This window comes from Phycodurus eques, chromosome 9 (genome assembly GCF_024500275.1).
Source record: "Phycodurus eques isolate BA_2022a chromosome 9, UOR_Pequ_1.1, whole genome shotgun sequence".
NCBI classification, from domain to species: domain Eukaryota; kingdom Metazoa; phylum Chordata; class Actinopteri; order Syngnathiformes; family Syngnathidae; genus Phycodurus; species Phycodurus eques.
Window position 1 is genome coordinate 25246592 of NC_084533.1, and position 24934 is coordinate 25271525.

The following is a 24934-nucleotide window of genomic DNA, read 5'->3' on the forward strand; positions in this document are numbered from 1 at the left end:
ACATCCAATGCAAGAGATAAGCAAAAAAATCGAAAATCAAAAATTGTAAAAAATCTGCATATGGGTCTACTGGTAAACTAATTAGCGCCTCATTGCACACTTGAGTTCCTCTCAGAGAATATTTCCGTTCCTCAATAGGTACTGCTGTTTTGACTGGCAACAGAGTTCAATTGGGCTCATCAGTTAACTTTAATGGCCGTCTCTGAGCTGACATGATTAAAGTTTAACTACCTTTTTTTTTCTTGCTGTAGTTTGTGTATTTTTTGTTCTTTAGAATGTGACATTGTTTGTTGGCAGAGGTAACAATTATATATTTATTTTATATATTTTTTATTTTATGTATAGTATGTGATACTGTATGTATTTATTCCACTTGTCGATATATTATCCATTGTTTTATTTATTATTATTTTACTGTATTTGCTTATGAAATTCTCAATTTAATTTATTCATGCATTTTCTTTTTTAACTTTTTTCGCTTCCACCTGTGTCTTTGAATCTACTGACAATTATACCATTAAATATGTGTATTTATTTATCAGATATATTTAAACCCTTTCTGTCATTATATTTGTTGTTTTGTTCGTGAACATTTAAAAATTAGAATTTTATATATTGCTGTATTTGTTTGATATTTTTATTGTATTATTTACACATTAATTAAATTTTTTTATTTTATTCCAAATGGATTCTTTTTATTTTAACCTACAGTATGAAGCATTTTTGGGTGTCACGAAAAGCTCAAAATAATTCTCATGAATGATATTCTGCTGGTGCGCTCTCACCCGACCGACTAAAATAAATAGCGCTAGTGTGCTCACGCCCACTTGAGTCATGCAGACTGCATGAAAAAATCATCAAAGTCAACCTGCATCAATTTGAGCTTTTATTATTGATTGGCACCGCTGCAGAAAAGATTCCCTTCTCTTCTCTACTTCTCTTCTTCAACCTGAATGGATGAATTGTTCCATGACAAAGCGAGAATATAATAGATTTTCAATCACGTGTTGACAAAAAGTGGCCGACGTAGTTGAGGTCAAAGGTTAAATTTGTACTTGTCACCTTAACTCAATGGCAGCTTGAAACAAGCCTCTTTTACAAAGGTTTACAGCAACGCAAGGACACTATTGACCTTTAAATGTATCTTTAATTATTGTGTCTTCACAACCTTGAAGGAATTTTCCATTTTATCAACCAGCCAATCATCTTCTTTGCAATACAGGTCAAAGGTCAAAGTTTATCCATCTTATTATATATTTTTTTTATCAGTCATTTCTTTTTAATATATAGATATGTTTTTAATAAAAAAAACATATGATGTTTTTATGCTTTTTAAATTAGTCATATTTTATATTTAAACATTTTACAATTCAATGAAAAATTAATTTTTATCAGCATTCTTTTGGGTACATTTGGCATGTTTTTGTTCCAAAGACTTTTAAAATAAATCAATATTTAAAATATTATTTTGCACTCAAATTTAAAGAAAATATAATAGATGTTCTATCTTAAATAATCTTTTAAAATTAATCAGCGTTCTATTTTATATTTAATCATTGAAATGTTTTGTTATTTTGATTCTTATGAATAACTAAAAGCTATTTTTGCAATAAAATAAAAATGTGATTTTTTTTTTAATCAGCACTTACCTTGTATGAGTGAATTTAAAAATTGCAACATTCAATTAAATTTTTTTTTTAAAAAACATGTAGTGCGATATCTTGTAAAAGGGGTGACAATGCAAGCTATAGAAACCATACAAAAATACATACATTTTTTGTATGGTTTTACCCCTCCCACATACATAAGACACATTTAATCTTAAAACACATTTTAAACCCATTGTAAACGTATTTGAACAAACACAAACAAAATGCAGGCGTAAAATGTACAGGCAAACGAGTACGTATTGTGTACGTGTGCTACATATGCGCTTTTAAGAGGCGGGGCCTATGACGTCGGCTAGTCTGGGTGTGAGCTGTGGCCGACAGCAGTTCTTGCGCGAGTATGCTCGTTGCGTTTGTGGTTTACTGTTCTCCCGGCATTCAATAAGCTGCGGCTGAAAAGTCCATCGGCCACTGTGGCTCTCCTTTCCCACATGCGAGAGCATCACAAATAAACACAGTATAGAGGGAACACTGTATTAGAAGTGTGGACCAATACCAGCTAGGCAGCAGTCACCAAATGGCCCCTGGGCCAAATTTTGGACACCCCTGGCACCGAAGCATCAACAACACGAAAGAAAAACGTCGAAAGCTGCACGAAATAGTGTTTCAGTCAACAACCCCACGGAATCTTCCGCCGCTGCGTTAGCGAGGACGGGGCTCAGCTGTCAATCAACGGCGAGGAGAGGGAGCGGGGTTACATCTCCGCTCTGCAGCTGAGGCGCCGCCGCCGCATCATCCCGCCTGTCAATCACGCCGTGCCCCTTCCATCCCCCCACCCGCCAACTCCCGCCCCCCCCCCCCCCCCCGCCACCGCCTTCTTCTCAAAAAACACCCGCTCTCTCCACCCGTTTTGCACTCCTTCAACACACACTCCAGCAGCCGATTTAATAAAAGCAGCTTCCCACTCCGACACCCTCGCCGCTGTCAATCTTTTGATTCGCCAGAAAGTGAGTCGGATGGCGGACTTCACCTCTGAGCCCCGACACCACCCGCCTCGAAACCCTCCCCCAGCCCCCTTTCATGCACATAACTCTGCAAAACATCCCTTTTGATATTGTACACTGCTGCTAAACAACCCGCCCCTACCTGTTAAAATGCGTGTGGTAAAATATGTCAAGACGAGACTAACACGTTTGGATTTTTGGTGTTTAACCATTTCTTGGGTGTATAATACAGTGAGCCCCTGTTTATCACAGGCGATACGTTCCGCACCCGCCCACAATTGGTGAAAATCCACAATATAGAGAACCCATATATAAAAAAGAACATCTTTATACAGTGGTGCCTAGACTTGCAAGTTTCATTTGTTCTGTGACGGTTATCTTAACTAGTCAAAGTCTTGTGTCTCAAATCATCACCAAACATGTTTTTTTTTTTCAAAGATAAATAGCATTCTACAGTATTGTTTTTTTTTTTTTTAATAAAAATATACAGTAATACCATAGTGCAAAGAATTAAACAGTTTATACATCATAATAATTTGTGCTGCTCCTTCTGGTGTGTGCGCCTTGGCCACCAGGGGGAAGTATAATAAATAAATAATAATAATAAATGCATGAAGAAGATGGTGTCTTTCAAGTTAATTAAACTGCAACGATATTAGTCGTTTTTTGCAGCAAATAGAGAATATATTCCTGTGAATATTGTTATATTGTCTGTCTACATGTATTGCTGCTTCGTTGTTCAATAATAATAATAATAATAATAATAATAATGTGTTCATTATTGAGAGTTATAACTACCAGGACATCGATGCTAGTTTCGTCAGCATTGTGTGTTAGTTAATTTAAAAATTAGGAAATTAAGTCAACATGTGTTACAAGCATTTAAACAATTAAGTAATTATTTGTATTTTATGAATTGAGTTTTTGATTTTGTTACCTAGTCATCATTATTCTCATTAATTTAATTATTTTCATGTTTTAATTAGGAATTAGGAAATCTTTTCCCACAGCATTTTATCTTGTAATTCCTCAGAATTGTTTTATATTAACAATACTACAACAAATAAAAAAATATAATCGCTTTATTTTTAAATGGAACTATAAAAAAATAAATACATATATAATAAATACATCCATTAATTTACTTTACTCATTTTGTTAAATAGAAAATAAATAAATGCAATTATTTTAACAAGCTTCTACCTTTTATTTATTATTATTATTTTTATTGATGTATTTTTGTATTATTAAGATTTCCTTTTCTGGTTATGGAAAATGTTTTTCTTTAAAAAACAAAAACAAACAAACAAACAAAAAAAGAACATTTATAAGTGACCCCCAAAACTTTCGAACCGTAAGGTAAGTAGCTCCAAAAAATGTATCACTGAGTCAAAAATTTAAAAAAAGGCTAACAGGAAAGTAGTATATACGTATATATGTATATATATTTATTTGATTTATTTTTTTTACGGGTTGCATTCTCACACTTCCGCTGCATTTTTTCCCCCAACTCAAATCATCTGTAAGCCAATCATTTTTAAGAGTAATGTTGTATAATTGGCGTTTAAACTATTTATATAGGCACTTCTAAACATTCTTTGGTGTGGCGTCTATTATTGGCAAACGTTTTGCTGTCGCAAGGCTTGACTGTAATACGAATAACACTGAAGTTCCATTGACTCGGTTAATTAGTGGTCATCTTCCTGCTGCAACGATTGCGAGGGAACACTTGCACGCCGTTGTTCTCATTTAGGGGGAAACGAGCCTTGCTCTTTGGTTGCATCACGACGCTTTCATCAGACGCCTCCAGCCAGACGAGGGCCGTGGTGGCTACTCGAGGGGTAGTGCGTAATTATACGCTCGTGTGTGTGTGTGTGTGTGTTGAATATTCGGCACAGCGCGGCGCACAATAATTGCCTGATGGAGAGTTGTTTGGCGTAAACAACGCACCTCTCGCACGCTCCCGCCAGGCCATTTTTGACACTCAGGCGGGCATAAAAAATATTAGCAGGAACAAGGCAATATAATGTCATGGCTGTAAAAAGACTTTAATGTGCTCTCTTACGACGTGAGGGAGACGCTACGCGCGCCCCCAAATTGTCTTTTAAAAGCAAGACGAGGAAGGCTGAAATGTGATTGGACGAGCCGCCGGTGTTGTTATTACTGATTGTGCAATAACAATAAGACGCAAAATAACAAGTAGCTGCCTAATTGATATTTTAAGAACAGAATATGTTACAGACGTATGTGACGCTAGGCTAATGTTAGCTTGTTGACTTGAGAGAAAAGTTGTTTTCAGCTTTTCATTGAATACACCGGAGTTGTTGTGGAGTTCAAATCCCCTCGACTCTGTGTTGTGTTGTGTTGTTTTTATAAAACGATCGACAGGTTTGGGCTCGTTTACTGTACTTCCTGAGTGAAAGGGCTAGGCTAATGTTAGCACGTTGACATGAAATTAATTCATTCAAAATAGGCCAATTGTTATTGAAAAACATTTTTAAATCAGTCCCCAACTTGTTACCGGGGCATAAAACCAGAAGCTAACCACATTTTTACTTTTCATGAATGTATTTTTTTACACATTTTTCTAAAATTATTATTACTTTGGGGGCACCAAACAGAAGCTTTGCTGCTAACCTTGTAGCTTTTCTTCCAATTGTAAAATGAATAGCTGCCTTTTTCAGTGTTTGGTAAAATCCTGCTCCCGCTGCGGATCACAGTTTTCTCCACAGGTGGATACATAATCGGAGAGTCAACGACAGTGAGTCATCGCTGCTTTGGATGCCGCTAAGACTCGCGCTCCTCGGGGGAAACGAGGTTTTCGTCTCAATGCCGTTCGGGGGTTTTCTTTTTGTTATTTCTTTTTGAATTTTTATACCGAAAGCGAGACATCGCCTCGCCTCCTCCGTGACGGAGCGGAATCACGCGGGCGCCGCTTCCTTATCTGCATCAATATGTCCACTGCATGCAGTTGTGACCAAGGCGCAATATCGAATAATAATCACAATCATGCACTCATCTTTACATAACTGATCAAAAGTAGCGTTACGCCACATTGCGGGGTGACTGAGTAGTCCGGGTTTACTGTGAAAATGGAGTTTGAAACAAACAAAAAAGGAGTATTATGGAGAAATCAGCAACAAGTGAGGTAGACCGGGTGGAACAAATAGGTCTCGTATTTCCAGGGAAGATTAACATGGACGCACACAACATTGTGGAGCGACCACATGTCGGAGTTTCTCAGCAAGAAAGCTCAAAGCATTGCTCTTACTGTATCTCTTTGGTCCATCCTCTAGGCAGAAGGACAGTGTGAGCGTGGCGTCCTCCTCGAAGAATTCTGCGGCGAAGGCGTCCCACCACAAACTGTCGCTTTCCTGTGCAAAAGACAGTCGCGGAGAGATGTTAAGAATCTCGCCATGGCGTGGAATCTATGTTGATTAATTGCGTTGTTTGGTTCATTGAAGACCAAATTATCGTCAACATTTACATAATTATGAACATTAGGCCAATTAGAGACTTTAAATTGTCTTTTGTTTAAAGATCTTGTATTTATTTCTATTCTTTAGCAGAGATGGGGCGACTCCAATCAAATGACTGGACTCGAGTCGACTCGATCTGCCCGTTTTATGACCTGCGACTTGCTTGCCAAATACTTCAGAAAGACTTGACTTTGATTTAAATCAAAGGATTTGAACAAGTCATCTTGTTTAAAGTTGGAAATCTGCATTTTAACTAAGGTTGCTTTTTTAAAAAAAATAAAATAAAAAAAATTAAAAAAAAAGAAAAAGAAAGCTTTTGGGGGGTCGTTCGCGCCAACCTGGCAACACAGTCTGCATTGTTACGTACTTGCCAGTGTGACGTAGCCCCCTGCGTCAACAACAACAATTTGGATTCAAGGATTATGTTTTCGATGAAGTGTGCAAAAAGAGCCTGGCAACCTGCATGGTTTGCAACTTGTGCATTAAAGACACGACAACGACGACAAACTTTATCCGTCACTACAAAACCCACAATGACAGGTAAGCTAATTTAACAGTTTAGCTAACTGTTAAAACATTAAGTTTCATTGACTGGTTTGAAACGATTAAAAATAAAAAAAATATGTGATTGGGAACATTTTACTACAACTAAGTAGCGTAACTAGGGGTGGGACGGTTCATGACATTAGTCCGAACCTTTCGTTTCGGTTCACAGGCACGCAAAACTCTCTCTTTTTTTCTCTCTCTCTCGTTTACTAACGAGCGAAACGGTGTGCACTTTAGAGCAGAAAGTAGCATCTAAAATATGTCATCCGCTGACTAACCAGATAGACAGATAGATAGATAGATAGATGGATGGATGGATGGATGGATGGATGGATGTTTACCAAACAAGTATGTTTGGTTCATGAAGACTAAATAGTTTTGGATGTTTCCTTAGGTTCATATAAGACATTTAAATTCTCTGTTTGTGTGTTTACAAAAACTCGATTTTTTTTTTTTATTTATTTTTTATTTTTTTAAATAACCTATGTTAGGTTGATAGAATACTAAATAGTCTTTGCATCCCACAGGCCAGCGTGAAGAAGCCTCAGTGTGCTTTTGACTATTCTTCACCGTGGACTTCGCCTGAGGCTCCGACAAGTCATAGCGAAGTCCAGCCACTTTGAATGCTACACGCTTCACACCAGGGGAGGACGCTCTATGCTGCCTTTCAAAATCCCACACTTAACTATTCCTTCTCCATCCTCCGTGCTCGTCACAAATAACACTCCACACGCTAACGTGAGCTTTAATGATAATGGGATTACATTGGAGACTGGCAGCTCTTCAGTGTTGTTACATTCGTTCCCAGCAGTCCAGATGGGATTTGCTGACTCTCTCCTTGCTCCCCCCTCCTTTAAGACTTAGCATTGATGCTAATATGCTCTGACAAGTTATGACGCGCCGAGCACTTCCCACATGTTGACAATTACAACAAATTACGACTACTGACAACTACCGCCATCCAGATGTGTCCGACAAACTCGGCCATCATGCAAAGAGAAAGTAACGTTCACATATCAAATCAAGGCGGGGGCACCTTACGGGCCGCGGCCCACAAAATCAATACGGCCCTCCAAGAGATTCTAAAAACAAACACTTGGTTCATCTTTGACCCTGTTTTATGGGGAGTCAAACTTCACCGCACGCAATAGTGAAAACTAGGCTTTACACGATCAGGATTTTTGGGGCCGATCATCGATCAACAAGTTAAAAAAAAAAAGATAACCGATCACCGATCCGATCACAAGATGGAGCAATGTGTCTATTTATATGACTTGTTCATTTATTGTATATACTTGTGTACTGTATACTGTATTCATCCATCCATCCATCCATTTTCTGTACAGCTTATCCTCACAAGGGCTGCGGGCGTGCTGGAGCCGTCCCAGCTCAAATTATTCTCTAGCATTTTAGACAAAGGTTAAAACACCAATGACCTCTAGGGGGCATTCAAGGATCGGCCACTGACATAAGTTTAGGTCAAATCAACATTACATGACAGAAATAATGGGTGCTAACTTACTGCAATTAAATTACTTTAATAAATAATGTTAATGACACGCTTTCTCACTGTCCCGGCTATATGCACGGGTGTTGTCCAGAGTTTGTCCGTTTGACTTAAAAAAAATAAATTAAAAAATTTCCCCCCACGCTGCATTGCTTGAACGCGGCACGCTCCTCGTGTACATTCTTCAGGTGCACGATCAAATTTGTTGTGTTGAAGCATTTCGATAACGTTCCCCACGACGTACATGAGTTGTGCTCAGACACCGCAAAACAGTCCCACACCGACGCCGTGATTTTTGACCGACAAGATTGGAAAAACTTTATTGGCCGTCAGATTGTTACAGTACTGCGCTACAAAACACGTGACAAGGCTAAAAATAAATTAGCTTTTGGATTCATACGTGACGAAGACGCAGAGTTAAATGTCTTGTGCGGAGCCGATCGATGACGTCGGCGACTTATGGCATGAAAGCCGATAAGCATAAAATGCTAATTATCGGCCGATACCGATAACACCGATCAGATCGGCGTAAAGTGTAGTGAAAACTAAAATCTTTGGCAATTTAGTACTGGCCAACAAATATTTATTATAGGTTGTTTAAATTTGGTATCAATATGACAAGCCCGCTTTAGAAGGACCACTGGAAATGGACAAATTGAGCCTAAACTGTCCGCTTCAAAGCAAAATGGCAGATTTTCTGTCTCTTTTCGTTTTTGAGAATTTATTTTTTGTTTCTTTTTGGTGGGTCTACTCGTGATAAACATGTCAACCAAGTTTCATGTTTCCAAGTGAAAATGTTGTCAAGCTGGGTTAGAGTTTCATGTTTCATGGCGAGTCATCGAATTTCACAGCCACGCTCTGACCACACGCTATGACGAAAACTAAAAATTCTTGCAATTTAATAGCGCCCATCTGTCAAACTGGCTATCAATTGAACAAAACCTCCAGGAGGAGGTGGTCATTGACGGCCAAAATGGCAGCTTCAAACCAAAACGGCAGACTTCCTGTGTCTTTTCAGGCCTGGCATCTTGAGACTTTTTCGTGGGTCTCGTCGCTATAGACATGCCTGCTAAATCTTATGTTGCGAAGTGAAACTCACAAATACAATTCTTTGTCTAAATGTCTTTGTCAGTGACTTATAGTGACAGCCAGAATTAAAGACGCCAGGAAGTACATACAAGTGTACCGAACCAAAATCTAAATGCATCTCTTTTGTTATTGCTCCTATTTTTCACGAGCAGAACTCAAAGATCAAAGGCTTTTTCGAGGGACACCAAACACGTATTAAGATGCGAATTCGACAATATGATTGTTGCACATGCCTTTTGAGAATGTTTAAATGAAATAAACAACTATATATGAAATCAAAGAAATGACAGTACCAGGTATGTTTGATTTTGGGGGCATATAAATCTTGCAGCGCCGCTCTAAGGCCAGCCAGCGTCACCAAACCGACACTGCCACTTGTAAATGATATATTTAGCGTAGTTCAAGCTCCCCGCGGCTTTAATGTGTCGGGGTGCGCCGTGCCGCTCGCCTCCCTGCAGCTGCCTGACAGACAACATCCTCCCTTCATTCACGCCTTCAGCCTCCCTGACGAGCCGCGTGGCGTGACCGTGTTTGTTGTCATATGCTACAAATCAGGCGCACCCGCCCGCTTGCCCGCCCGCCGCCAAACGGAGGTGGGGAACCCGCTCGGTCGCAGCCGGACGCTGCATCAGAATTCAAACAAACAAAGTGTGTCCGCCTTTAATATACAGCGGAATCTCAGTTTGCGTATGCGCTAATTATTTTTTTTTTGACTCCATTTTCATCCAGTTGAAAACGATTGGTGGCAAACGCATCTGGCCACCCATGTGACTCAGCCACTCATTTCCTGGAATCTAGCCTTAGTCATTTATATTTCTTTCATATTGTTTTCTGTATGTTAAACTATAGTTATTCTCAATCAAATGTTTTGTTTTGTTAATTTTTTGGGGTGTCTGGAACATATTAATTGGATTTACATTATTCCCAATGGGAAATTTTGCTTCAGTTTTCATATAATTTGGTTTTAGTCTGACTTTTTTTTTTTTTTTTTTTTTTTGGGAATGAATATATAATTAAAAGCAAGGTTCCGCTGTAATATTGGACCAGTGGAGACACAATAACACAATAAAGTGTCTTTGTTGCCCTAATCACAATCACTCAAGCATTATGAAAATGTTGCAAACATTTGCACACATAGCAGTAAAATGATCTTAAAAGGCTCTTAATATGTGTTTCTTTCATGATATACCTTTTTTTTTCAGTGGATGTAGGTAACTTTGGCAAATCCCACACACTCCTCTGCTAACTGAAGTGTGTATATCCATCCATCCATCCATTTTCTGAGCCGCTTCTCCTCACAAGGGTCGCGGGCGTGCTGGAGCCTATCCCAGCCGTCATCGGGCAGGAGGCGGGGTACACCCTGAACTGGTTGCCAGCCAATCGCAGGGCACATACAAACAAACAACATTCGCACTCACATTCACACCTACGGGCAATTTAGAGTCCCCAATTCATGCATGTTTTTGGGATGTGGGAGGAAACCGGAGTGCCCGGAGAAAACCCTCGCAGGCACGGGGAGAACATGCAAACTCCACACAGGCGGGACCGGGGATTGAACCCCGCTCCTCAGAACTGTGAGGCTGACGCTCTAACCAGTCGGGCCACCGTGCCGCCGAAGTGTGTATAATAAGTGCTTAAATGCTACTAAATCTAATTTTGTACATAGGTTGGTTGTTCACAACAAATAATTTGATAACACGAGTCACTCATCGCTGGGGTTACGTTCCAGACCTTCCCCACAATAATGTACTGTAAATACACCCCTATGCATGTTTTTATAGCATTTATGACACTGGATTGTTTTTTAAGGTCTCTAAAGACAGTTTCAAAAAATATAAATACATTTAAACACATAAAATACTGGATATCGAGAGAGGAAGGGCAATGGATATCACAAAAATATTGTACAAAGAGTATGGGAAAAAAAATGGAGGAACAATGTTATAACAAATTCCGCAAGATTGCGGCAACCACGACTACTGTATTCTATTTTCATAATCATATTTAACATTCAATTGCTGTCCACCCTTTAAAAACTCTCTGATGTTTTTAGTGACATTACAACCAGTGTTTTGCCTTTATTCCAAGAAAGATAAAATATATATATATATATATATATTTGCATACATTTTTCGTTATTTTTAGTAGTATTGTGTGTTATTTTTTTTAGTATTGTGTGTAGTTGGATGCTGTCGAGCTTAACGTGTCCACTCTGCCATAGTGAAATATCAATTAATAAATAAATAAATATATATATATATATATATATATATATATATATATATATATATATATATATATATATATATATATATAATAAAAATCCTTTCAGAAATTTTAAATATATTTGTTAAAAAGTACACAGTCCGCTGGCTAACTGAATCATTTTTGCAAAGCTCGACCATATGCTCATTAAATGCAAAGATTAGCCAAAAATATCCACCCTGTCACTATCCACCCTGTCACCAAGCTCAGTTATTGTTTGCTTGGAGTTAATTTCTCAAAAATTTCCTCTTTCAATATATATGTTTTTAAAAAAAAATAATAATAATTAAAAAAAACATTTTACCGTGTAGCTTTCACTCGTCTGCCTGAATATTTTTCCCTGTTATTTCTTCCAGCCTCTGGTAAGAGTGTAGCGTGGGCGTTTTTAGGGGTCGTGATCTCTGAGAAATAACATTTTCTGAAAGCCTTTTCGGCTCCTGAATAGAACGCAGCCCCTGCGAAGCGACCGGCGGGAAGCAAGTTTGACTGAGACTCAAAAGAGCCTCGGGTTATATTGTACATGTGGGAGTACAGAACAACTGAACGGCATACATGTAGGAAGCTTGTTTAGCAAGCGAGGCTTTATTTAATGGTCTGCAAGCTAGATGACATAAACGGGTATTAAAGCATTAAACTGTGCACTCCATAAAACATACAGTTTGAAAAAAAAAAATGTCAGCCCATTCGAAACCAGAAGAAAGTCATAAGTGACCGTTGTTGTTTCTGCAACTTCAACAGCAACAGAAAAATAAAATAATGGAAAATAGGGAAGAGCAAAGTTTTTTTACCATCCGAAGAACATATCCAGAGTGAAGGCTTGCATGTGTCAAGCAGACCGGGAGAAGCTCATCCATGCTTTTATCTCAAGTAGACTTGACTATTGTAATGGTCCTCTGACTGGACTCCCTAAAAAGAGCATTAAAGAGCTGCAGCTCATTCAGAATAATTCAGGTCGGGTTCTGACCAGAACAAAGCGGTCAGAGCATATTACTCCAATTCTAAAGTCTTTACACTGGCTTCCAGTTAGCTTTAGAATAGATTTAAAAGTTATGCTACTGGTCTATAAATCACTAAACGGTTTAAGTCCTGAATACATGAATGAAATGCTAATGGTATATAAACCCATTAGGGCTCTGAGATTGACAGACTCAGGTCAAACAGTGGAGCACAGAGTCCAAAGCAAACATGGTGAAGCAGCATTTGCTATTACGCTGCACACAAATAGAATAAGTTGCCAACAGAAGTGAGGTCAGCCCCAAGTGTGAATCTTTTTAAGTCCAAGTTAAAAACTCTTTTTTTCCCCCATGCGTTTTAGAGCATTTCCACTTTTAAATGATATTTCTTGCAAGGTATGCTGTTTTAATTGCATTTAATGTTTACAAGCTGTTTTTTTCTTTGTTTTTAAATGCTTTTAATAATGTAAAGCACATTGAGTTACCTTGTGTATGAAATGCGCTATATAAATAAATATCTTTTGCGTTGCTAAATGTAACCCAAGCATAGAAATCAGCTGATGTATGGCGAAAGTGATGTGATAGAAATGAGAACATTTGAGGGATAAAAAATAAATACATAAATAATACAAAATAAATACATAACAATAAAATGCATACAATTTAATAGAAAAGAAAAACATCCAAGCCAAGCTACATTTTCCAAAAACACACTTAAAATTTCAAGTGTGTTTTTGGAAAATGTATGAGTGTGTGATACAAGAACACCTGAACGTTATTTGGGGTTAATCAAAGTCACTTGAAATGTAGGCGGGTGTGTGCTGACTCTCATTTGACACGAGAATGTGATTGGTTTATTCTGAACACAGCCACGGCAAAAAGGCAGGTGCGTGAGCACCACTAGGGGTCGGTCTGTGTGTGCACGTGCCTGACCATATGTCACCAGCAGTTCGGATAACTTTGACAGGCGCTCACATTTTTCTTTGTAAATGCAATTAAAAATGTATGTCTTCCAGGGAATACCGTCCAAACAGTCACCACTTATTCCAATCCATTCCCTCTGAATCACTTTTAAACTGTCCGCTTTTGGGAAACCCAACGCAGCCATCCTGCCGACGAGCTGCTTCGTGCCACTTGGGGGCAGTGTTGCAGCTTTACAAATCACCTTAAACCACTAAGGGCCAGGTGGCATGACTCCTTCTTGTGACTGGCTCCCTTCGTCACGGTTAAAAAGGACATTGCTGAATAGACGATACGTCCTGATGTATTATGTTTTTGGCATTTAAAAAATGTTCAAAAGAGTGGAAAAGTTCTCATTTTGCCCACACTATGCTGGTCCCGCACTTGCCTCTCGGTCGCGCTATTTAAAGCAAGCGCAATTTGTCTTAGGATTGATAAATCATATTGCGCATTTTAAAATTTCCCACAAAGCGCAAAACGAACCATGCAGCAATTTAGCGCATATGGCAGAATGCTGGTTGCGCCCCGGTTAGTAGATCAGCTTCCACATCTGTTGGCACACGCAATCATGTTTGTGCCAGTTTTCTCATGCGCAAACATTTAGTGAATCTCAGCCTAAATGAAGAAGACAAAAATTAACATGGACAGGCCCTTATCAGTGTTCAAAAACCTATTGATTCAAAACCAATTTCTGGTCTTAAAAGTACCTGAACTGCTACTTTTCGACCGCAGAGTGTTTTAATCATGTCCAGATGTTATGCAGGTTTTACCCTCTTGGCCCTACAATGTTGCCGCACTTGGCCGACGCACAGCACCCACCACCGGCAGCCATGCATTAGGCAAATGAAGCTAAATTAATGCAGAAAAAAAAATAATAATAACACGTTGCCCTTGAACAAGCGCACTTTAACCGGAAAGTCAGACCATAAACATGGACGCAAACAACATGTGGAGGGACCACTTTGAACACGAGAGACGCATCACTTCCGTAGTAGTGTGTTTGTTCCTGCCGCCTCTCCCTGTCCTTTTATCTGCTATGTGGTGCAGTGGACCCAACAAATTCCCCCAAGCAACAGGCCACCACGCCACACAAAAGGTTGACAGGACCACAAATTATTTTGAAAAACAAATTCTGCCAAGCACCAAATAATCACCCCCCAAAATCGACAGGACCCTAAATGATTTAGCACAATTAATTCTGCTTAGCAACAATGGAACGCACCAAAGTTTGCCATGGCCCCTGATGAGTTTGCTCAATGATTTCTGCCTAGCAACAAGTGGACACCCATACGTATGACATGACCACAAATCATTTTGCCTAACGAATTTCGCCTCGCAGCAAGTCACCGCACTAATTTGTCATGAATTTCACCAAGCAACAAGTAAATGCACAAAAGTTTAACATGACTGCAAATTATTTTTGCCCAATAAATTCTGCCTAGAAACAACCAAACATGCAAAAACATGACATTAACATGAATTATTTTGGCGAGTGAATTTTCCCTAGCGACAAGCAACTGCAGAAAAGTTTAACATGACCCCAAATTACGTTTGGCCAATAACGTCTGCCTAGCAACAAACAAATGGTTTTGGCCAACAATTTCTTCTATGAACAAACGAACGCGCAAAAATTTGACATGGCCACAAATGATTTCACCCAACAATTTCTGCATAGCAACAAGTGACCACAGAAACTTGACATGACCACAATTTTTTGAACCAAACTAAACCGGCCTAGTAACAAGCCACTGCGAAAGTGTAATATGACTACGAATGATGTTTCCTGACAAACTCTGCCTAGCAACAAACAACCATGCGGAAGTTTGAAATGACCACAAAAAGATTCTGAGCATCTCCGTTCCATGCTAACAATTAACTCAGGAAGGGAATGTTTTCTACAACCACAGCTAATATTTGTCTCTGCAGTTAGGAGAAATTGGATGTAAAGATGTAAAGAAAGGTTTTTGTGATCTTACACCTATTAATTGTTCCGAGCGTCAGTTCCAAAATAAATAAACACACGGGAGAAAAATAAACAGTCATCAGCTGCGATATTCTGCTCTCTGTTTTGATGCAGAAGAGTTGAACCGAGTTCATCTCCACAGAGAATATCCGCAAAATGATGAAACATGCAGAAAGCGCAAGCCGCCTGCTAACTAACCTCAAGCTTCATTTCTTTTTTTAATGATGAAATATCATTCTGGTTGAATATTTTACATGGCAACACATGAGTTAGGGGCCGGGAGAGGGGCGGTATGGGTTAGTAGATTCCAAGTAAATCTCCGGCAGCCGGCTTTATGCGTGGGCAGAAAAGGATGAATAAAATCCACTTTTATTTATTTATTTTTTCCCCCTGCTAATCAGCTTATAAAACTTGGTTGTGGCTACCATGTTGGGAATGTAAAGCATCGCACCACACAGCAGCTTCCAGCTACTTTCCTTCTTCAACTGTGATTTAGCGCCACACAATTCGGCATCTCCCCAGAAAATAATGCTAACTAAGAAACATAAACATATCAAACGTTATCATTGCTAAAACCGTGTGCCGATCCAAACGTTAAATGCTCGTCTGTTTTTCAATACGAGCCTTCAGTCAGAAAGTCTTCAAGATGTTTAATGTCACTCACAGTTTACGCAACAATTGACACTTTGTGTATTCAAAACAATCCCATACTTTGCCTTTAAGTCCGCTACTTTCATGCGAACACACAATGCAAAACGTCATAGACGGGCTAACAAATAGCTTCTTTAAGCAACTGATATTCTAACACAACCTGTGCAGCAACACATGTAAGTAGACAATATAGCAATCGTCACAGGTATAGATTATTTATCCTCTGTGAGAAATGACTACGATTACAGCAGCTTACTGTGTCACTCACAGCAGTTGTGAATCTTCCTCGCGCTCACCTGGCCGACAGAGGAGAACTCTGAAGGCGTGACGAGGCGCGGTCTTCGTGTTTTTTTGTTTTTTTTTTCGTTGAGTGAGCTGTGGGCGTTCCTTTGTGCAGACAGGCGAGGCGGCAGGGGGCAGTGGTGGGGGCGGAGACTGAAACCAGGCTAGATTCAAAGCTTGCTCGCAGTTTTAATACTTGCATACATCCCCATTAATTAATCATGATGCCCAAACTGTTGTTACCGTTTGTTTTTATAATAAAGTACAATATTGTATATATTTATGTAGACACATGTCTCATTATATCAGGATCACCTGTCATAAAAATCAGCACGAGAGCATCAGGCATTAAGAAGTGCTTTAATGTGGAAGTTTTGATTTCGGCGAGCTCGTGACGTTTTATTATTTTGAACGGGATTGAGGAATTTCTAAACTGAATTTGCTATCTTATACCCAAATTTGAGCAATCAGAAATGAATCAAGTGTAACATTCAATCACTAAACCTACTTTTTCTTAGTAAATAACCAGAATTTGATATCAAGAAATCAAGAAAAACTAATGTGCTTCATAATGTATTGAGCTTTTTTTTGTTGTGGTTGTTAAAACAGTCAAACAAGAATTAAAGTGGCGGGTAGCGAGATGGCATAGGCAAATATTTAGCTCATACATCTGTCCCGGATACCTGCTTCTGATCGGGACTCATTTAAAAAAAGTCTCTAAAAAGAACTGAGAGAAAGACCATGATCTACAAAAATTAGGTCGTTATTACTGTAATGAAATACTTAATGTACTAAAAAAAAAAGGAATGTTACTTTATTGATGAATAAAACAATGCAAGGATGTCACATTTCTGTGTCAGAACACATTACAATCATATCAGAGCTTTTAAATGTCCTAAAGCTAAGGTAAGCAGGAGTATTTGATTTCGTATATTTGTTTAATTGGGGAGAACCACTGTCCAAAATCATCTTTACTAGCGCATAGTGAAGTTGTTTAAAACATGCGGAAAGACTTTGGCTCAATTAATGCTGCCTTATAAGGTGCTGCTGTTTTGGTGGACAACAGACTTCAAATATTTTCACTCTTTAATGTTTATGTCTATGAACTGAGGTAATTACAGCTCCTGTCTGGAAATAGGGAGGTGGCGTTGACGTCCAACGTTATGCTGATCTCCCGACTGTCCATCTTAATCCTTTCCGCTCAGCTTGACCCCACATAGTAAGGCTAATGTGACGCGTGTGAGCCAGCAAGAGGAGCCCATCCACTTCTAGCCCTGACAGGAACAAGGGATTTGGTCGTAATGAACACTCCACGGGCGCGCCGGACAACGAGTCAGATGTCTCGTGAGTCGTTTGAATGCGGAATAATAAGGGCGGGACTATGAGCACTGGACGAACAAAATCCAATCAAGTCCATGTCCACTCAGGGAGAGCGTGTAAGCATTAGCATCACTTGCTAGTTTTTTCTTTACATCAACATCTTAGTGTGTTGTTTTTGCTAAATACAATGCTGCCGACTATTCTTGCTGTAAGTCTTATTTTCATTGCACTTCTCATAGCATTACTGGTATTTCATTCTCAACTTCTCGAATACCGTATAGACTAATGATACATGACATTTTTGTACTGTCTACAACGCTGCTGACTCTTCTTGCTGCCGTTCACATTCACATCTCTATAAATTGCTTATTCGTGTACAGGTTGGAATTTGCATATCCACATACCTAGTCCTTTATTACTCTATTCATGTACTTGCCACATCGAAAAAAAGGCTTATTTTCTTGTATTCCACGGTCAGAATGAGGTGTCATAACAGCGACCCCTCCTGAAAAGACAACAACAAAACCCCTGAGGCTTTTGTCTTACTGCTTTACTTACAGCGTTTTTGTGCCTGCACTGCATATTAATGCCTTCTATGCTAATGGCCTTAGCGCGGCAGAGATCGCATCAAGCTCCTCCTCTGAATGCTAATCCATCACCTCATTTCCATACGCTAAAGTGTCAAATTCGACCTGTAAATCACCGCAGACAGAGAAACAACGGCGTCGAGGCGTCGCATCAAAGCCACATCAAAGCCCCGTTTAAGATTGTCGCGGGTCGCGACGGGGTTGCGGGGGTCTAAAATGAAGGTAATGGGATAGCGGCGGCGGCGTGCGGCAATACAGCCGGCAGGTAATAAGTACGAAGCGAGGCGGTAATAAGGCGCCGATGGAAACACGGCCACAGTCATCACAGGGCCACGAGCGCTTAAGTCGCCGAGGTTGGAGGGTCAATCCCGACAGCAGCGCGACTTTGGCTTTTTGCTCCCTTTTCATTTTCCACGCGAGCTATGCCAATCGGCGCTCAAGACGACAGAATGTGACCCATTGCCGAACCTCCACCAAGGAAGTTTGTTTTCGAAATCATCCTTTTGTTTGTCAGATTGCAGAATTGTGTTAAATTCAACCCCCACAGCCGGTTTGACTCAGTCACATGAAATTTGGTAGACATGGCTATCATGTGTAGACCCACAAAAAAGTCTCAAGAAGCCAGGCCTGAAACCACACAGGAGGTCTGCCTTTTTAACCTCAATTTGGACCTTTTCGGTGGTCCTTTTAAGACAAACTTCTCCTAGAGAGGCGGAACGGTGGACGACTGGTTAGAGCGTCTGCCTCACAGTTCTGAGGACCTGGGTTCAATCCCCGGCCCCGCCTGTGTGGAGTTAGCATGTTCTCCCCGTGCCTGCGTGAGTTTTCTCCAGATACTCCGGTTTCCTCCCACATCCCAAAAACATGCATGGTAGGTTAATTGAAGTCTCTAAATTGCCCGTAGGTGTGAATGTGAGTGCGAATGGTGGTTTGTTTGTATGCGCCCCGCGATTGGCTGGCAACCAGTTCAGGGTGTACCCCGCCTCCTGCCCGATGATTGCTGGGATTGGCTCCAGCACTCCCGCGACCCCCCTTGTGAGGATGAGCGGCTCAGAAAATGGATGGATGGATTTTCCTAGAGATTGTCTCCAATGAATACCAAGTTATAATCACGTATACAAAACAAATGGATGACGCTAAATTGTGAAAAATTATATTGTCTGTCATTGCGTGTCGACGGGGCACGGCGGCCAAGTCTGATGACGCGCTGTACAACACAAAACTCCTATCACACCACAAGGTGTAGTTTTAAAAATCCAGCCCCCAAAGCCAGTTTCACGTCGCAACACAAAAAAATCTCAAAAAGCCGACAGGAAGTTTGCCATTTTGGTTTCAAGCGGCCATTAGTGGGTTATTTCGTACATTTTCAGGGGTCCTCAAAGATGAATTTATCAAATTACGACCACATTTGCACCACATATCCTAAATAGATGGACAATCCTAAACCGCAAGACCGTTTTAGTTTTTGTCAGGGTATTTGAGCGAAGCATGGTTGGAGAAGTTTGAAGGTACTCATAAAGCACAAAACTAATAACTCATCTCAACAAGGTCAGAAGGAAGGATGCCCCTCGAGTCAATAAAAAGTGTTCCCATCGGCGGTTCGGAAGGCACCAATGAAGGCGTTTAGGCAAAACGCGGAACAAATGACACGCGGAGGTGACGCCAGCGATACTCGCCGAGACGACGGCGTCCTCTCGGGAGCGAACGCGAGTCTCCTCTGAATGTCAAGTCCTTGAGTGTGAGCGGCAGCCGAGCGCGTTCAAACGCTCGCTCATGAATAAGACAAATGGGAGGGTTTCTGTCGGCGGAGGAGGGCGGTAGGCGGGGGGGGTTGGCGGGGAGACTTGAGTCCACTTTCATACAAGGTGGCGTTGCGCCGAGGTCGGTCACCTTCTCCGGTTCGAGACCCTCCAAAGATGACGGAATAGCTAACGAGCGACTTGTTTGGCTTCAGCGGTCTGCTCGGGAGGAAAAAGAGACCAAACTCAACTCGAATCAAGCCACATGGCTCCTCGCCATAGTTAAGCGCTAGGATCATGTGACTTCTCGCAGCCAGTCAGCAAAAAGACTCACGAGCATGAGATAATTACTCTTAAATACATTGAAGGAAACTCATATTACTTGTACTTTATATTTTTTTAAATGTTATGAAACAAAATAAAAAATAAAAAAACATCATGAAAATGAAAAAACAATATGGAGAATATGATTTTATGACTATAATTAATAAATACAAATAAAATAAAAAATATGATCAATGGTAAATATTTTTTGATTTGCATTATATGAGTCAATATTTTTTATTCACATAAAAATACATCCGATATTTTATGGTTTTAAATTAACAATTTCATTTAATGAAATAAATGATTAATATTATGTAATTTATTAAAAAACATTTACAATGAAATAAAATACTAAGAAGGAAACTAATATTGTATTATTTGTTCGCTTTAAGTCACTGATGGTGTAGTGGTACACTCGCCTGACTTTGGTGCAGGCAGCGTGGGTTCAGTTCCCACTCAGTGACGGTGTGAATGTGAGTGCGAATGGTCGTCCGTGTCTATGTGTGCCCTGCGACTGACTGGCGACCAGTTCAGGGTGTAGTCCGCCTTTCGCCCGAAGTCAGCTGGGATAGGCTCCAGTGTCCTGCGACCCTAACCAGGATAAGCGGTGTTGAAAATGGATGGATGGAAATTGATTTTTTTTGCTTTAAGCACAAATTTAAAAATATATATATCAAAATAGAAAAATTGAAAAAAAATGGTTTTAATTAAATACAAATATTGTGAGGGAAAGAATATGTTTTTTTAAAGAATTACAATGACTATGTTTATTACAAAAAAATAACAACATTTAAAAAATACTATAGCAATCCATATTATTTTGGCATTAACATAAAAATACTATGAAGGGAAATATTATTTTGTGACTCTTAAATGAAAAAAAAAAGAAATACATTGAAGGGTTAATTTCCTTTTTAATCAATTTATTAACATTTAAATATGATCAACATGATTTTATTTTATTTTTAGAATTGATATGTTGATAAAATAATATTTTATTTACATAACAACACAATGAAGGAAAATAATATTGTATAATTAAAAGCCCAACACTGAAAAACCAAAGCAAGGAGGCAAAAATGTGTGAAAAATATGTCTCACACACAACAGCATTCTGGAGCGACCGCTCGTCGGAGTCGATGGAAACTTTACTAAAAGCGCAGTCTTCACATAACATACTAGCCTTTATTTTTGCGAAGGGAACTCATTAAGACTCAAATTCGACTGAGACACTGTTGACACGCTGCTGTTTTGGTTCGCAACAGAGATCAAATGGGCTCAGCAATTACCGCTTATGTCTGAGACGGCCACGGTTTGAGGAACCCCTACGCAATAAACAAAGTTATACGTTAGAAAATATGCTCGTTTAAATACAGTATGAATTTTTTTTTTTTTTTTTTTTTTTAACGACTGCAAATGTGTCAGACGAGTTCATGGACAAACAGGTAAATATTGTCTCTCTTGGAACCAAGCACGTCTGATTGCTCAGGAAAATATTAACCCGATGTTAGTAGAGTGACATTAAAACCACCATCATTTATGGAAGGCATCACATAAAAACAATTTTGTCTAAAAGTTATAAATAATGGTTGTTTAAAGCAAATCATTTCATCAAAATCATCAAAAAAGAGCCCTCAGTCGCCAAATTGCGCCGGCCAGATGTCAAAGGACACAAAAAGATTCAGCATACTACGTGATTGGCAACTTTACAATAGTTCATCCATTTGTCAATTGTCATTTTATTTAATGAGGAATATGGAACTCTATAATATCTTTTATAAAGCAATGACTTAATACAATTCAAAAAAATGAGTTTTCGTCACTCTCACTGCGGTGTGCGCACCTTGGCCACCTGGGGGCAGTATAAGACAGACATATGGATACACCACATGTGTTGAACTCGCGGGCTGGGGGCCAGATCCGGCCTGCCACATCATTGTAAGAGGCCCGCGAAAGCAAATCGTGTGCGTCGACTTCATGATTTGTACTAAAGTACCAAAACTGCTCATTTCTTCATTTTTAATCACACTGAGATATTGCAAGCATTTTTTGTTTGCTACCAATCACACTTTCAAAATAAACTGCATAAAAGTTGGAAAAACAAACTTTTTGGTCACTTCTGATTTCAAAAGTAGCTATCTATAAATGTTTTGTTTATATGTTATAGCATGAGGCAATCATACATTTATGTAGGTTCAGAGTCATAAGGGCCCGCTGAGGGAACCCATATCTACGATGAGGTCCACAACAAAAATGACTTTGACTTTGGGATATCCTGTACTGGAGGCTCAACTCCTCTCTTGGCTTCTCAGTACGGAAGTAATATTAGTTGTTCTTCACAGAAGATAAAAAATACATGCCTGTGAGTGTTGCCATATGGTCTGTATATGTGTGTTGCCACACCGTTTGTGTTCCAATATAAATTTCTTACTACAGACTAACTAATTAACTAACTAACAACGGATCATATCAACGGATTTAACTTACTATCCAACACGGTTCCTATATTTATTTTTTTGTAGTTCACTACCACATATGATTTAAGTGACTGATGTTAAAGAACAATAAAATGTATGTTAAAAAAAAATAAAATGTGTTCGTTTGAGCCAGCGGCAGGCGTGGCATCCGCATGTGTACCAGCTCAATTTGAGCCAGGAAAAACCTTGGGCAGTGTCTACCAACTGAGGTCATTATAGTTTCTATATATTATTTTCCTGATCATAAAAGGGAAGCAATCTTTTTGAGGGAGGCGTGTATTTCTCGGTGGACGACACAGCCTTTCTGACAGTTGTCAATCAAAATCAAAAGTCTGCATCATTATCTTTGTAAAGGCAGGATTTTACATACATCTCATTAGATTGTCCGCACACACACAAGCGTGTTTTATCGCACCGTGCGTGAGCGGGGTTGGTGCGGGGGTCCCGGTGGGGGGGGGGTGCTCGGACAGAGCGCTCCGCGATATATATGAATAATGCATCACGCAGCTACACCGCACCGCCTCGCTCAGCTTTAAGTTCCTCTTAAGGGAGGAAAAAAAGAAACAAAAAAAAGTCGCCATCTGCAAGCTGCTGTTGCCTGGCTTTAAAATTCAGTTTACCCAAAAATAAAAAATAAAATAATAATAAATCACAATACTGAAACACATACTGTATGCACACAATTAGCCTCTAGCTATAAGAATGTTATTTAAAATATCCCCTAATGACGCCTCGTTAGCCATACAACAAGAATGTACTCATTGTTTTTCATTGGACAGCGATCATATACAGACTGTATCTGCACATTTACACACTTTTATCCTCACTAGGATCAGCAAAAAGTTGACATATAGTGGCCAAAGTGTATTCATAAACTAAAGGCACCATCAATAATTACCAAGGGGTGGGTCAAAAGAGTTGTCCTGCATGAGCCCGGGGCTTGCATTTGGTTTAAAAGAGGGTAAAAAAAATACATAAAACATGCATGTATTTGTATGTAAATACATGCAAATGAATACACTGCATGTGGGAAATATGTCTTTTAATTGCACATTGTGCAAAAAAAAAATGTTTTGCAAAATATTAGTTCATACTTGACTGGCGTCAAAGAAATTATTTCTTAGTTCAGACGCAAGACAACTAATTGTGTTCTTGAACGCATCATATTTATACCCTAAAAAGAAAAATCGCAGTGGGTGCAGCATTTCTGCACACAACTCTGCCTTGAAACAGTGACTCTCAAAGTGTGGTATGTGTACCACTTGTGGTACGCTGGCTCCCTCTAGTGGTACCCAAAAGAATCACTGAATTAATTGTTCACATTGTGCATAAATGTTACATGGGCTTCAACTTTTTGTTTCTTTTTTTTTTTAATCCAGTACAGTTAATAAGTACAGTTTGGTTGTACTTCCCTTTTAGGTACAATATTTTTGCCTTTAACCATTTAGAAATATTTGCTTTTAAACGTTAATTTAGGCGACATTTGTATTTAACTTGGCCGCGCAATACATTTTAATGAAATCACTTAAGTATTTTTTTTCTCTCTATTTTAATGTTCAAACTCTGCATGTTACTGTGGCTAATGAAAAAAAACATGTTTTAATGTTGGTGATTATGGTGGTACTTGGAGAGTTAAGTGGTTTTTTTTTTTCGGTATAACTTTGTGTAAAAGGTTTGAGAATCACTGCCTTAAAATGTTAAACCGCAACAAGATTGAAGTTGTAAACAACTGTAATGTGTCTTTTCTCCTGCTACAGGCTCAGCTTGAACACCACAAATGAGGTCCTTGAACGCATCATACAATTGCAATGTTACATTCAACTGTAGTTCAGTATTAAAAATCGGGATTGCTGCACACAACTATGCTTTAGTAATATATAAAGCGCAGCAGGATTCCTGCAGTTAACAACACAAAAGATGCAATTTTTTTTAAGTATAAAGTAATAGACATGGAATTTCTGCCTTCAAATATGAAAATACAGCATCTTTTCTGTAGAAAATAGTTATAAGTTTAAGTATTTTAATGCATCTAAATAATGCAGTGAGATTCCACAAATCTTCCCTTAAAAAATGTTCTTTTTCACCTAGTTCAGGTGCATCTTGAATCTAATTGGTTACTTGAACATATCATTCCAAGACACAACTATAAAGTCAGGATTTCTGCCTTAGAATCTGCAA

General features: G+C 39.2%; 1 protein-coding gene across 6 annotated transcripts in view; it reads right to left on the reverse strand.

Moving 5' to 3' along the window:
- Positions 1 to 24934, reverse strand: part of ldb2a (LIM domain binding 2a) — an 88473-nt gene that overhangs the window by 44043 nt on the left and 19496 nt on the right. For all 6 annotated transcript variants that reach the window (XM_061685831.1, XM_061685829.1, XM_061685830.1 and 3 more), the window contains exon 2: positions 5883 to 5985. In XM_061685831.1, coding sequence (XP_061541815.1) covers positions 5883 to 5985 — 103 coding nt within the window. The remainder of the gene's footprint in view (positions 1 to 5882; positions 5986 to 24934) is intronic.